The sequence below is a fragment of the Diadema antillarum genome, unplaced genomic scaffold (genome assembly GCF_040938485.1).
Source record: "Diadema antillarum isolate AM-2024a unplaced genomic scaffold, OU_Dant_1.0 seq00002046_RagTag, whole genome shotgun sequence".
Taxonomy (NCBI): Eukaryota; Metazoa; Echinodermata; class Echinoidea; order Diadematoida; family Diadematidae; genus Diadema; species Diadema antillarum.
The window spans coordinates 253,203-268,430 of record NW_027272696.1 but is presented as its reverse complement, the minus strand read 5'-3'; the positions used below and the strand labels follow the sequence as shown (position 1 = coordinate 268,430).

Below are 15,228 nucleotides of genomic sequence, written 5' to 3'. Positions count from 1 at the left end.
TGCCTGAGTATACTCGGGGACTCGTCCTTGACGGGTTAACCCAGCCAACCCTAACACATAAACACAAGACCTTCACAACAACCATAGTAAACAAATCAGTATTCTCAGCAACAAATTTGGGTTACCCTGTACCAAAGTCAGTCAAAAGTGAGTTGAGTGTGAGACTTGGGGGGAGGGGGGAATTTCCCAGGTAGACACAAGTACACATATCACAACCCGAACCTCCCCCCCCCCCCCCCCCACACACAAATTAAAGTATTGTAACATAAACACATTCGCGTGTGCTCGAGGCTTTCAGAACCCCAGGGTTTAGAAAAGGAGAGAGCTACGGGGGAAAAATCGTGGGCACCTTCTCTTGCGGCTGCGAGGCTGTTCGATGAATAACTTCCAAGAGCACAGATGGTCTTGTCACTCCCAGATAGACATTGAATCATTGACGTGGTGCGGGTGGAGGGAAAATTACCGTAGTTGTAAAATAACACTCTGATTTTCTCATATTTTTTTAATCATCTTATACTTAAAAATAAAAACAAACAGAGCAGTCATGAATATTGAATGGTTGATGTGTGCGGGCAGAGGGAAAATTTGTTGTAAAACGGCACACTGACTTTATCTTCTTCACTTTTTTTTTACAAGACTTCTTTAAAGTAATAGTTATATATGAAAACAATTAGAGCAGTCATATTTTTTTTTTTCAGAGTGAAGGAGTAGTTCCCGGGCTGTAATTTCATGCTGCAGTATGTTCATCTTTGAGGCACTTTGTGTTTGCCGAGGAGTATGGTTGGCGTATGAAATCTCTTGAAAAGATGATGATACAGACTAAAAAGAGGGAACTCTCTCCTTCCCTGATAACTCTAAAATACCTTCTAGATCCCGGATTTACGAGTGGTTATCAGTCTTGGATTTCCTGGATTTCTTTTCCTTCCTACTCATGCAGCTGTCCTTGAGTAAAATCAGCTGAAAGTGTTAGTGGAGGGACTTTGAAAGAAAAAAGACAGAGATTCATGTAGAGAACATGATTGGAATTGAAGCCCCCTTTTTTTTAGAGGGTTTTGCCAGTCTAGTGTCCCTGGGCAGTATTCCTCTCAGATTAGCGTTAGTACTTTGTGTTTTTGAGCTTACCCTCTGAGACACATTGTTGTTGCAGTTTTTGTTGTTTTTTTGTTGTACGTATCACTCAAGAGAGAAATGTTCCGTGTCATCGTACAAAACAATTGACGAGTTTGACGCAAGGGATGTTCGAGACAGATGACTTGAAAGTTACAGTATTTTAGCTGGCCTCAGACAGTCTTTGTGTTATGTCGTTCATTGATATGACATTTGTAATCACTTTCTTGATTTTTACTGGTTTTGTCTACTTTTTCATTCATAATGTGCTCTGATATTGTCACTGTTTTCAACCTGTGGGAATATAAGTTTGTAGTGTAGCAGTACCAGCCCCCTTATTCAATTTCAGTTTGTCGTTGATCCTTCATCTCATGAATGCTATTTTTATTTCTATCTTTCCTTCAGCCACAAAACATCCTGCTCACGTCCAAAGAAGTCGGCAGTGGAGACATCAAGCTAATTGACTTTGGGATCGCCCGCTACCTCAGCAAGGAAGAAGAGATCCGAGACATCCAGGGAACACCAGACTATGTCGGTATGTCGTGCACTCTCATGCCAAAGTCCCGTACTCTGTATTGCCAGTATGGAAGAGTTTACTAACACCAGCTGTCATGGGTGGGACTAGACAAGCTGTGTCCCACATATTCAGCTATTGTTACACACACACACACAAAAGGGCTCCCTTTTATTATCAAGATGCAATAGTGTAATTGCTTTAACATGCATTACTTGTTTTCACCATGGGAAAGAGGGGTTGGATGGATTTCAAAAGAAAATGAATGACCTCACTGCATGGGCCACAAGAGTCATCATTGTTTTATTTTTATGGGATATTTCTGGTGTGTTTATATAGCAGAGAACAGCAAAATATAGGTCCAAGGACATGAACTCTAGCATCCCAAGAGAATTTAATGAAATCTGTCCTTTAAAAAAAAAAAAGGCTCTACGCATTGAGTGAGGGGAAAGAAAAAAAGCAACATCCGACATGCTGTTGTTTGATGATGTTTAACCAACAAAACACCTTTGCAGTGGCAATTGTCACTGCACAATGTAATACATTGTTTAGCTATGCCACCAGCATGTTCTGCTGGTATTATTGTTCTTGTTGTGCAGAAAGAAAATCACATTCACATCTACGTTGACTTGTATATTCTGTCGAACGAGTAGGTACATCACCTCGTTTCTTTCTTAATTTCTTTGTGCAGCACCGGAGATTCTCAACTATGAACCCATCACCCTGGCCACTGACATGTGGAGCGTCGGAGTCCTCACCTACGTGATGCTGACGGGCAACTCACCATTTGCCGGCGACACCAAGCAGGAGACCTTCCTCAACATCTCCCAGGTCAACCTTGAGTTCCCCGAGGAAGACTTTGGTTCCCTGTCCGCCGAGGCACAGGACTTCATCCAGAGCCTGTGCATCAAAGAACCAGAGTAAGTACTGTAAAGCAGGTTATATTCGCGGCATGAAATTTTTTTTGCGAATTGGAGCCTACGGTCCTTTTTCGCGGCATGAATCTGTAGCGAATTGCCACTGGCATTCAATTATTATAGTGTAGACAAGAACTATCGCGTGCATTTTAAGCTCCAGATTCGTGGCTTTCACAAAATTTGTGAAATTAAAATGCATGCGACCATTTCTCATTTTACAGGGGGCTGGTTTAGGGCTTGGTCCAGGGAGGTGTTTCATAAAGAATTATCTCAATCTTAAAAGTTAAGATGAACTTTGAATTATGGTGTGCTGCACATGTCATCAGTTGTATTCTGAATCAGAGGTGAAGTCCATAGATGTACTCATGAGTGTAGGCTTGTTATGATTTATTTTTTTTTTTCTTCTGGTGTGGTTCTTGCATTCAGGAAACGCCTCAGTGCTGCAGAGTGCTTTGAACACCCCTGGGTCCGAAAGTTTACGGAGGTAGAGGAGTTGGAGCGGGAGCGAACGGGAACCAACGAGAACCTCCAACACCAAGACGAAAACTCCAACACTTCTCAGGTCTCGTCACTCACAGTGGAGCTCGTCATCCGGGAAGACAAAGACACCGCGACGATTACCAAGCTCAAGGACGACGAGAACGAGAACTACCTCGAAAACAACGTTGCACGGTTCGTGTCCGCCAAAGAGCTTGAGGTCAGCGATACGCGAACCGCCAAACCCGCGGCGACGCAAGGTAACGGCGGCGGGATGAGCAGAGATGATTCCATTTCCGACATGGATGTGCACATGGAGTGCGATATCAAAGATGGACACGAAATTTTCGTCTCACAAGAGGTGAAGGTTGTCAGTCTGGAGGCGGTCCAGCCATTGCAGAGGAGTACAACGGAAGGTCGCGTCAGTTTGAACACGGCGGAGAAGCCAGTGCCTGTGGCCGTCCCAGTGCAGAATCACACGAATCACAGCACCGAGAACTTTTCCATCTCACCGGCGTTGTCGGAGGCCGGCCTCCTCGGGGACCGGGCGTGTCAGAGGGGCGACAGGTCGCACACGGATCTGCAGGTGGTGTCACTGGACAGGGGTCACTCGCCGTGCTCCAGCCCCCTTGGCACACGACGCGGCATCTGCCCCAGCAAGGAGAACCTTCCCAGCGGCATGAGCGAACCAAAGAGATTCTGCCTCGAGGTGCCCGGCCAACAGCCTGGCCAAGTCGTCTGTTGATAAATTGTGTCGTCGCAAAATTTATTTATTCAAGGTACTTTTTGTCGCGTTCCTCCCAAGTAACGTCAAGAATGTAAGAACTTGGGGAATTCTGCTGTCAGCCTCTTCTTTTTAGCTGTGTAGATAGAAGCTGACTGGGAATGGTGGTAGAACGAGTTAGGCGTGCTATTCATTCTCCTGTGTCTCATTTTCATAAAGTGCATCATAGACCACATTTAAATATATTCGAAATATAGTTGCGATACATACATGTTTTTAAGCCGTCACGGCGGGATTAGAGCAAACTTAAAAAGTGCTGAGCACTTGTAGCTGTAAGTGAGGGTGTCTGCTTTTGAAACGAATCAACCATTGGTGCTTGGCGATCATTGATTGATGGTAGATAAGATTGCTGGATGTTGATATCTGCTCTTGAAGTGTCTTCGCAAATTTCCGCCCTGAACTTCGGGTTTGCCCAAAGTTTGAGCAAATGTGCTTCACAGCTATTCCAGACGAAATGACCACTTGCTATGCAGTCTTTTGATAAGTCGTGCAAAGACTCATGTAAGTATGTGATTTGCGGACCAAATATGGGGCAAATGGCCTCTCTACTTGTGTAGCATACATCTTGTTGACATAGTCTGTCGTAGCGAGACTCATAGTCAGAGGAAGACAGTGTTATGTGCTCATTTGCAACAAATTGTCAATTGGTGAGTTACTGCCTTTGTGTTATCAAATCATTGTTTGTTTGTTTTTTTCAAGTGGCGATATGGAAGATGAAAAACAGGTTGACATTAAGATGTATGACTCATGCCATGTGTGCATGCTACACGTATATGGTGGGTCTTTTTTGTTTTGCTTCTTTTTTTTTAAAGAAAAGCAATGGAAAAACCTGAATAAAACCTCATTTTCTTGGGGTTATGAGAGGAGAAGTGGAATTTGAAGTATTGTTTGATGGTTGAAGAGGGTTTTGGTTTTGTGTGAGGTTGAATCGAAGAGAAAGTGATATAGAGAAGCACTCACGAGGTGATTTTGATGGGATTCAGCACCATTTTCTGTGAGTTTGAAGTTACAAACAAAAGCTTATCAAGAAGAATGTTGAGATATTCTGACCAATGTAACTACAAAATTACCTCCAATGTTTGATTTCCATTATAGATACTGACAGTAGATATGTTTTGATTATTTATAAGAAATCAACTCAGCCAGTTTTATAGCCTTTGGTTACCCAAGCACACAATGGTGATATTTATTTATATATCTATTTCTTGTTATTTTGCAGCATGCTAGAAATTCTGGCTTGCACAATTGGGGTACCTTGTACTTTGTTATGTTGTTTTTGAATATCAGTTATCAGAAGTATTCTACTAAAACCAATGACTGAATGCATAGATTTGTAGAAAGTCGTTACCTGTTTAGTTGGAATCCTTTTTGCTCCCAGAATGTGTTAGATTGATATTTTTCTGTGCTGTACGTGTGAGTGACATGTATGATTTCAAAGGCAGAATTGTGTTTATGTGTATGTTTCATTTCTATGCTAGTTTCACTAGGACAGTTGCAATGCTATTCAACAGAATTTTATATCATTTTATGATCTGTGTGTATGTAATTATCTACCATGTATGTCGTGACATGTTGTCCTTAACTGTGGTGTGTTTTGGCTCGAGTGTGACGCAAAACAAGGAAGTATTAATTTTTGTTTTTTCGACCTAACGGCATGTTCTGTTGTACCGTGTAATCGTCTGGTGATTGAGAAGTTTTTTTGTCAGAAACTGAACGGCAAGGGACTTTGGTCTGTCAAATCTTTTTCGATGTATGGTGTGGACGTCAGGAGTTGTGTCTTCAAGTCTGTTAGGTGCTTATATGTCTTTAACTCTGGAAACAGCTCTGACTTGTGAAGGCTGCGTATCAAGATACAGGGGTCGGCGAGACACCCTTTTTTTTGGGGGGGGGGTGTGGCGGAGGGGAAATTTGCACAATGTGGAAAGATTATCTGCTGCAAAGGGTCGTTTAGTTGTCAGGGCCTTGCAGACATCAATGAGATTGGCAATGTGTTGGTCAGCGGTAACATGGTTCATTAACCCCAGTGACAAATTTGAATGGGTTTTTACGGTATTCCACATTTTTGTCTTTGTCCAAATCTCAGAAATTTCAGTGTTGCTGTCCCCATTTCTGTGTGAAATCATGTAATTATAAAAAATCATATTCAGTATAATCAAATCAAACGATACATGTATATCCATTAGGTCACATGTAAGCAAAGAATCTTCCAGCTGTTGATACGATCCAGTATCACAGCTTGACATACATTCTTCCAAAGACTACAAGTATGGCACTGGATATTTCCCAATCCCGCACAGAAATGTTGGTGTGCATTGCACAAATGCAAGTTACTCACTTCCATTTACATGTTATTTCAGGTATATTTAAGGCATCTTGTAGTGGATGAGGGCATAATATTAAACATGTCTTACTATCAGTATTTTTGAAAAGTAATTGTGCATACTAGGGCAATCTCAGGATATGCATAGTAACATTAAAAAGAAGTCACACACATGCACATAAAGTTGGTCAGTTGAACCTAGTATTGGATGGAACACCATGTTTTTTTTTGCATGCCTCGTAAGCACATACAGAGTTATGTAACACCTTCAGTGTCTTGTCTACACTATCACTCCAGTGTGTTATGTGGTGTAGGGTCTTTCTCTTCTCTTTTCTCTTTTATGACATGAGCATTATGTGCTGTCAATCTATGTTTAGTTTAGGGGCGCAGACTAGTGTTGAACACGGAATCAATCTGGTGTATCTCAACCTACTCACGGTTGGCCCATTTGAGTGGTCACAGGTGTATAGAGGCAAGAAGTGTATGTGTTGTGTATTAAAGTAGGCCAAACACGTCTTACAACACAGGAGTCATTCCAGCTGTGCCGATAGCATGCATAACTAAGTTTGTGAATGTAGTCACTCCGTGCTGTGTTTGTTTGTTTTCGTACAAGTTTTTATCAATGTATACTCAAGCCACTTCTATGTGCTCCTTTCCAATGTCGTGTAGCAGTTTGAGTTGTCTGTGGAGCTCAAGAAGTGATGTCCTGGATTTAAATCCACCAGTATTCATGAAGTACGCCATAAAGCTTACATTAAGCACCCATTAGATGCTGTTGTTCAAGTGACTGTTTCTGTTATGTTGAGTTTGCTGTTCCAAGAGGCCCGGGGAACCTCCACTTTAGATTGGCATTTTACTCACATCGTATTTGTGTTACTTGTTTTTTGAAGTCATTGTCGTAGCACTCCACAACCCCTGCATCTAGAGAGTATTCCGAGTATCAGTGGCATATGTATATTTTGTGTTCTATCCTTATTTATGTGTGATGCTTTTGGAGCTAGGCGGGAGAAACATATATATATATTATATATCAACTACTCACTGTGATGTGTACATAATTTTTACTTTGCTTTTGTCGTTTTATCGCATCTTATGGAGGCGAAGGAGGAGACAATACACATGTAAAGATTGGCAGTTAATAGAATGATTGTTTGATTCTTGAGGCAAATTCTCTTAGAGGATTCAAGAAAGATCCCAACTTTTATGCCGTACATTGTTTGTAGATAATCAGAGAGATTACAACACATTCAATTTGCTCGAATCCTTACTACATTGTTAGAAACAGGGCTGTATTTCCTGTGCATATTTCTCCAAATGAAAACTACTTACAGAATTTTCAGCAAGAAGAATAAGGAGAAGAAGTGATGTAGAAAAAGAAAACCTGACATCAAGAACCAAACATCATTAGTGGGGCGGTAAGGTTTAAAGCAGGACGAGTGTGTGTGTTTCCCTGCCGTATCACGTTTAGGTGGCATTGTAAGCCAGAGGGAATTAAGTAGGATTCACCCAACCCTGTAGGGGGCTCAGCTTTGATGGTGCCTAATCATAGAGCAAGTTTTTCTCCTTTTTCTTTTTTAGCATCCTCCTGCTGCCTGCCCCTGATAAAAATTTAAGGGAAAATCACGATTAACCTGGTTTCTTTTTATTTTTGGAGAGAGAAAAAAAAAACCCAGTAAGACATAAATATAGATGAAAGACAGAGATGATGAATAATGTCTTCCTTGTGCTTGCAGTATTTCCCCCCAAGTAGTATTTGTAAATCACAACCTTTTAGCTGTCTTCCTGCACAACATAGGCATTTCCATTCAATTCAAAAGAAAATGGAATAAATCTATCCCGTGGATCTCCCCGGCATTGATACAATATTTTGTGAACCCAGCTTCGCTCTGTAAAGGCTCGTGCCAATGAGGACCGTCTCCGCGTTTTCTTCTGTTAGCCAGCAACGGCACCGCATTCTGCAGGGCTTTGCACTGTGTCTGAGCGATGATGGCGCTTTGGTCCAGAAAACCAAACAGGTGCTTTACTGACACGTGTCCTCATCGTTTAAACAAAGATGAGAGATCTTTGCTTAGCAAAAGTTTGAAGTGGATGTATCTCCCCTACTACTATAACATGGAATGTCTCCAAATTTGGGGGGGGGGGGGAGATCAGTGTTTTTCTCTTTTTTGTTATTATTCATAGTACAAATGTATTCAGAAATTGATAATTTTGCATCATTTTTTTTTTTATGTGTGTCAAGTGAAGCCTTATTAGCCTGTGGCTGCCCATACACATGTTGATTACTTTCTTACCTGTTATTTTGTTGGTCATACCATCTTCTGTTTTCTGCTGGTGATTTCATTATCAAAAAAGAAAGACAATTTTTAACCGCATAGAATGGACTGGCATTATCCACTGTATGCCTCTACACTTACTGGTTTGGTGAATGTTGTATTAGATCTAACCTGACGTCAAAGTTGAATGAACTCTTGTTGCTAGGACAGATTTTTTTTTTTTAAATCTCTATGGGGCATACCTCATGAGAGTCATCGTCCCAATGTCTTCAGAAAGTGTATGTGACGTAGGATTCAAAATTGTAACCAGCCAGGGAAGTACATGTATTGGTGCACCCACCACTCTACGTGCATTCATGTGATGCTATGAAGTGTTCTGAACCAGCGCAAACATTTCAAGAGTTTTATTTTGCTCCACCATTTGTGTTACAGGAACTTCTCTGTCTTTTTGTCTTTTGTCAACTTAGACCCAGCTTCGTGTACAATGATTCCGGAGAGAAAGCACAATATGTGGTATTTCATGTAGAATTTCTGAAAAGAATACATAACCGACATACAGTGTATTTTCTAGATGATTTAAATTTTGATTTCCTTGGTTTCTTCTTTATGATTAAATAGAGCTTGTTTGTTTGAAAGTTCAATCAGGAAAAATTTATTTAGCCTTATCACTGGTGGCAAAAATTTTGTTGGACCAAAATCACAATTGGTGCCAAGTGCTATGTTCAGGTGACTGGTAATATGCTATGATGTTCAGAATTGTAATCCTAAGTCTAATGGCCTTATCATTTAACTGCCAAGTGGTGAACTGTTCAGGTTACCACATTAACATTGATATTGTTGTAGAAAATGACAAGTGAATAATAATAATAATAATAATAATAAAAATCATACGTGATTTTGATGCACATGAGGATGCTTTTGTCTGTGTATAATTATTTGTGTTGTTGTGTTTCTTGGTAATGGATCGTATCACAGATGGTATGGGTGGAAGATGGTCAAAGGATATGACATTGTGATGGTGATGATGATGATGATGATGATGATGATGACAACAATTATTGTGATGATTTTAATGGCAATAATGGCGATGATGATGGTGATGATGATGGTATTGATGATAATGAAGATGAAAGTAATGATGGTGATGGTGATGATAATGATTGTGGTGATGGTGATTATGATGAATGTAGATGATGATGGTGATGATGATAACAGCAGTTTCATAATTTATCCCAATATGATGCTTTCTGCATAAATTTTCATCATCCTAAATCTGTTTAAGAACATTTCATTGTTCAGTCCAACTGGCTCTCAGTACCCATACATCATACTGCAGCGATTCACAGTACACTACAGTGCACTCCTGTTGTAACAAACACGGTTATAACGAAATTTCGGTTACAACGCAGTAAAAATTCAGGCCGCAACGTTATGTGCTCTATGTCTTTTATTGTTTATTTTTTCGGTTATAACACAATTTTGATATAACGAAAGAAAACTGCTGGTGCCAAGGACTTCGTTATAATGGGAGTCCACTGTATACCTTGTGTCTTTCAATCTCACCATCCTATACTCTTCTACTGTACGAGCTGAAATTTTCGTGTACAGATATTTTCGTGAATTGCTATTTGGAGGATATTTTCGGGTGTTGTTAATTTCGTTGTTGTGAGGGTCTAACTGAACTTAGTTATTCGCGCGTTATTTTCGCGTGTTGTTATTTTCGCGGTTCAAAGGCGACTCGCCAAATTTGCAAAAATAAAACCACCGCGAAAATTTCAGTTCGTACAGTATTTCAGCTACTGTTAATGGATGATAATGTTTTGGCCATCAAAGAAAAAGCACACCCTTTAAATGGGAAATGTTGCTTGTCAAATATGATGTGTAATTAGCATTCATAGCTTTGCCAGATATACAATTCATTTCAATTAATCTTTCTTTTTCCATAACAATACTTGCTTTGAAGCAATAATTATTTCATTCATGTTTTATTGTGTCTTTTATTTTGAGATTTATTGCAAAATAAGTACATTTCATTTAGCTATGATTCCAACAAGATACATAGTTTATTGACTGGATGTAGCCTCACGTTTATGAAGAAAATTGATGGTTGTGAATGAAAGAGTTATTTATCAAATTCATGAACAACATCAACGGGGAGCCCAAAACGATATTCTTCATGAATTTAAAAATAAATTGTGTTCACACATGTTCACCCACATGCATCTAAAGGGATGGTATATTATTGGTTGAGATGAGGTTTGAGCTTTTAACTTTTTGAGAAATACTAACTAGGAAATCACTCATAATGTCACAGAGCATACAATTCGAAGAGGAATCCAAAGTTTATTTGATGAAAATTGATTTTGAAATGGTCTAGATATCCAAAAAAAAAAAAAAAAAACCAAAGTAATGTAAATCAAAGCGATCCCAATAAAAGGTGGGTCCCACCTTTTATTGGGATCCCTGTGTTTTGGATATCTCAGTCATTCCAAACCAATTTTCATCAAATAAACTTTGAATCCCTCGTAAAATTATGTGCTCTTTCACATTTCATAAGAGGTTTTTCACTTATCTCACAAAACAGTTGGAAACCTGAATCCCCATCTCAATCAAGTGTACTAGTATCCCTTTAACCAGCACCTGTAGGCCCCTACTGAGCCTCAGCCTGAGCGCCATCAGATTTCATCTGCTGCATGTACTCCAGAGATTGTCAATAAAGAGTGGGACTATACAGCCACTCAAGGCGATACAAACTTCTTTGCCTAGTGCTACGCCATCGTCTCGCGGGACGGATGGATTCCGCCGCCGACGACGACGACGTAACTGAGCCCACAGAACTCTACACACCGAGTTCTGTGACTGAGCCTCATACAACTACTGTCAGGTTTAAGACTATAGATGGCGCGCTCCAACCCGCCCAGACGACAATTATAATAACGTACTCTGATGCTAGTAGTGTTCTATACAGGTCATTTCCATCAACAAAAAGTAACGCATGATACAAAGTATGCATTTCTTAATTCATGTTATTGAGCAATTAAAAAAAAGAACACAAATCATGAGATATAATACAAAATATAATCTTATATACGGATAATTACATGTTAAGAAAACATTGCACATTCTGCAACGGAAATCTAGAGTAAAGCGATGTTTACAGTGAGAAGCAAAGCTTGTAAAACTGAGCTCTCTCTCTCGAAAAAAAAAAAGACAATATAGAAATACCTAAAATTAATCTACATAGGTTTCATTAACTATTTTACTAGTAAATTGATATATATATGATGCTAATGATATAAAGCATTATTATAATCAGCACTTGTTTTCATGTACGAGAAAATGCAAATTTAGAATAAACATAACTATGTTATGGTTATTGACACTGACAAAACATGACAAGATACGGTGACAAAACAACACTACACATTGCGGCACTTCACATTATGACATCACTAACGTTTTAATCATCACATCGCTTATAAACTGACTACATATATATTTTTTTTATATACTGTTCATGAAACTGGAAATGCAGCAATTCCTTCAGGAAAAAAAAACTCTCTAAAAAAAATCAAGTGAAAATATTCACTCTTAAAAGAGTGAATACAAAAAAGAGTGAATTTAGAGTGAAATTGGAGTGAATTTTGAGTGAAAATGTTCAATTTCACTCATTTTGGAGTGACCTCAGGGATCACTCGAAGATTTTGGAGTGATCCCTGAGGTCACTCTAAAACGAGTGAAAATGAACATTTTCACTCAAAATTCACTCCAATTTCACTCTAAATTCACTCTTTTTTGTGTTCACTCTTTTAAGAGTGAATATTTTCACTCGATTTTTTTAGAGAGAAGGTTTTATTATGTTCGAAAATAAAATCAACAGAAATATCGCCTCTTCTGGGATAGATGACCCATTTTATATTAAGCTTTAACCGTCATCATACTTATCTTTAGAGTCATCACTTTCAAGCAATCCACAAGTTTACTCCTCTGCCTATTGTCAAAAAACATCTGGCATGACTTTTGCCAAATCATATTTGTGTGAATCCTTGTAACTGTATTTCTTTTTCTGGTCGTGAATCTTCATTTTATCAGAGAAAAGATGAAAATCTACAACATCATAAAGCACAAACAATACAAAGAATTGCACAATAGACAATTACATTCATAACTCCCGAGCATTACTTCAGCTTACGTTACAATTTTCCCCTCATATGAGAGTATTGGAAATCACGATTTTCGAAGAAATATTCACTCAAGAAAAAGTATAATCATACATTTATCATGTATATACATACACTGTACTGTTATTAATGCATATAATGAGTATAATATACATTTTTATAGATGGTGGATATCAGGGCACTGCAATGGATACAGACAATATTACGATTGTTATTATTCCTCCAATCTCACTCAGAATTGGCACTAATCTTTCACTTGTGGTCATATTTTATGATGCCTCGCATTTAAGTCAAATTTGTGTATGGAAAAGTGTTTCCTAGCATATATTACATGATTATATTGAAATGGTGTCGAAGAACATTCTTGACGACATTCTTCGTCGAGACTCATGAAGAAGGTGGAGGCCACCGAAAATTTGAGTTGCTCAATATACTCATTCTTTCTTATATATTGGCGAAATAATGCATTACTGGTTTATTTCTTGATTCTTCGTTATATATATATATATATATATATATATATATATATATGTGTGTGTGATTATTTCATCATTTATGACATGAAAGAATCAATGAGATGAAATGAAGTGTATAAAACGATTCCCAACGTCTCTTGCGCCTGAGTTATTCGAGTAAGTATAAGTTCTCTCTCCTCAAAGTAATTACGTCATTCATATAGTAAGCATGTCTATTTCAGTGTATTTGCCTCACAGAGAAAAAGATTATAGAAATTCATTATCTCATGTGCGTTGTGCGAAAATATCAATGAGCTAAGTTCTGCGACTATAATCCTACGACGTTTTTCATAGTGTCCAAGACAGCTGTTTCCACTGTCGAACACGAGAGACGCGTCGTGTAATCGTAAACATTAGCGTCGAAGATCGCGGTGTTTTACATTCCGTTGATGCTTCTAAGTACATAAAACATTATTCTAACCAGCTAGTTTTCCTTCTTGATATCATCATAATATATAGTATCTCCTTCGGTATTTTCTTTGTTTGATTATTTTCAAACAGGCAATCAATGGGATATTCATTTGCTTCGTGACTTCTCCTCGTGAAACTAGTATCAGCTACATTTACATTAATGTAAATGTTAATTGTCATAATAATATATGTTCTAATTTGTATATACAATGTTGCTTTCCCATCACAGTTAAATAGAATATTATTGGACAAATAAAAAAAAAATATGAAGTTTTTTTAAGTTTACTCGAAATGGTCATCAATGGACTTGGGTCGTTCTTATATTCATATACTCAAATGGTAACGGCACATGCAGATACGTTACCATCAAACGCGTCAGATACGTTACCAATAAAATGTATATCTTGCAGCAAAGTTAACCGCAACACGCTTTTGTGCGCGGATTTAACCGGTTGACATCGTGCTCTATACGACTTGATAAGAAAACATGCCGTTCTAAAAGGAATTGAAGGTTTATTCAATGAAAAATCGGTTTTGAAGTGGCCGAGATATCCAGAATAAGACAAAAGAAAGAGGTCCTAACAAAATGTGATCTATTTTTATTTGAACGTCTTTCTTTTACTTTATTATGGACATCTCAGCCATTTCTAAACCGATTTTTATCAAATAAACTTTTCATAAGTATAAGTGGATTTCAATTATCTTGCAAAAGGTTCAAAACTGAATCCTCATCTAAACCAGAACTATACTATCCCTTAGAATTATGGCATTTACAAAAAGTGCCGTCAGATACACATAACAAATCCATTTTATTTCTGTTTTGTTGAGGTTTTGTGTGTGTGTGTGTGTGTGTGTGTGTGTGTGTGAGCGTTTTGTACCACAACAAATTTTTGTCTGTAAAAATCAACTTAGGACTTTTAAGGGCTGAAGTCTGGTACCCACCTTATGTTGTCAACTTCACAGCAAACGAGGCTACAAGAACGCTCTATATACCTTTGTTAATCATATAAATTTTGCATCTTATCTACATAAAATGCGCTCACTATCATGGTTACAGTCAAGAGCACTTTCTTGGTTGCACAATGCTCTGAAAATGACTGTAGGATTTGATGTCTAACTTTTTGCATGAGGTTTTTTTTTCAACCATATGATTTTGTGATCTGGGTTTGATGTAAATCGGTAGTTTAATGTGTCACTAAACATAAATGCTTCGTCAGATACGTTACCATCGTTTCTCTATTCGTGAGAGAGGAAAAGAAACTAAAAAAAAAAGAAGAAAAAAGGAAGAAACTAAAAAAAGACATGAAAAAAAGAAACGGAAAAGCATGGCGCGCACTGCCACGCACTGCCACGCATCCTCCCGCATCGTACCGACGAGTTCACGACGAGTTCACGAACAGTTTGCGTATAGTTCACGACGCGATCGCGAAATTTTGTCGTGACCAAAATTTTGAACATTTCAAAATTCTCGTTCCGACAGAGCACGCAGTCACGACGGGTTTACGCACACTTCACGCCAGTTTACGACTAGTTTGCGCACTGGCACGACTCGAGTCGTGCCAATGCGTGCCACAACATCGTGCAAGTGTCAGCCTAGCTTAAGACTCAATACGTGTCGTCTTTTCAGACGACAGACGGACGTTGTTTGTCCGGGGTTTTTTATCATTATCATTTCGCGAAGGATATTTGTAACAGTAGAGATAAGAGGGTGAAATCATGACGATATGAA

General features: G+C 38.7%; 1 protein-coding gene across 1 annotated transcript in view; it reads left to right on the top strand.

Moving 5' to 3' along the window:
* The window catches only part of LOC139713746 (uncharacterized), a 28,375-nt gene extending 24,123 nt beyond the window's left edge, over positions 1 to 4,252 (top strand). Inside the window, exons 3-5 of the mRNA XM_071625451.1 lie at positions 1,513 to 1,642; positions 2,313 to 2,541; positions 2,965 to 4,252. Of these exons, the coding sequence (XP_071481552.1) occupies positions 1,513 to 1,642; positions 2,313 to 2,541; positions 2,965 to 3,760 (1,155 nt within the window). The 3' untranslated portion in view covers positions 3,761 to 4,252. The remainder of the gene's footprint in view (positions 1 to 1,512; positions 1,643 to 2,312; positions 2,542 to 2,964) is intronic.
* Positions 4,253 to 15,228: the final 10,976 nt, after the last annotated feature.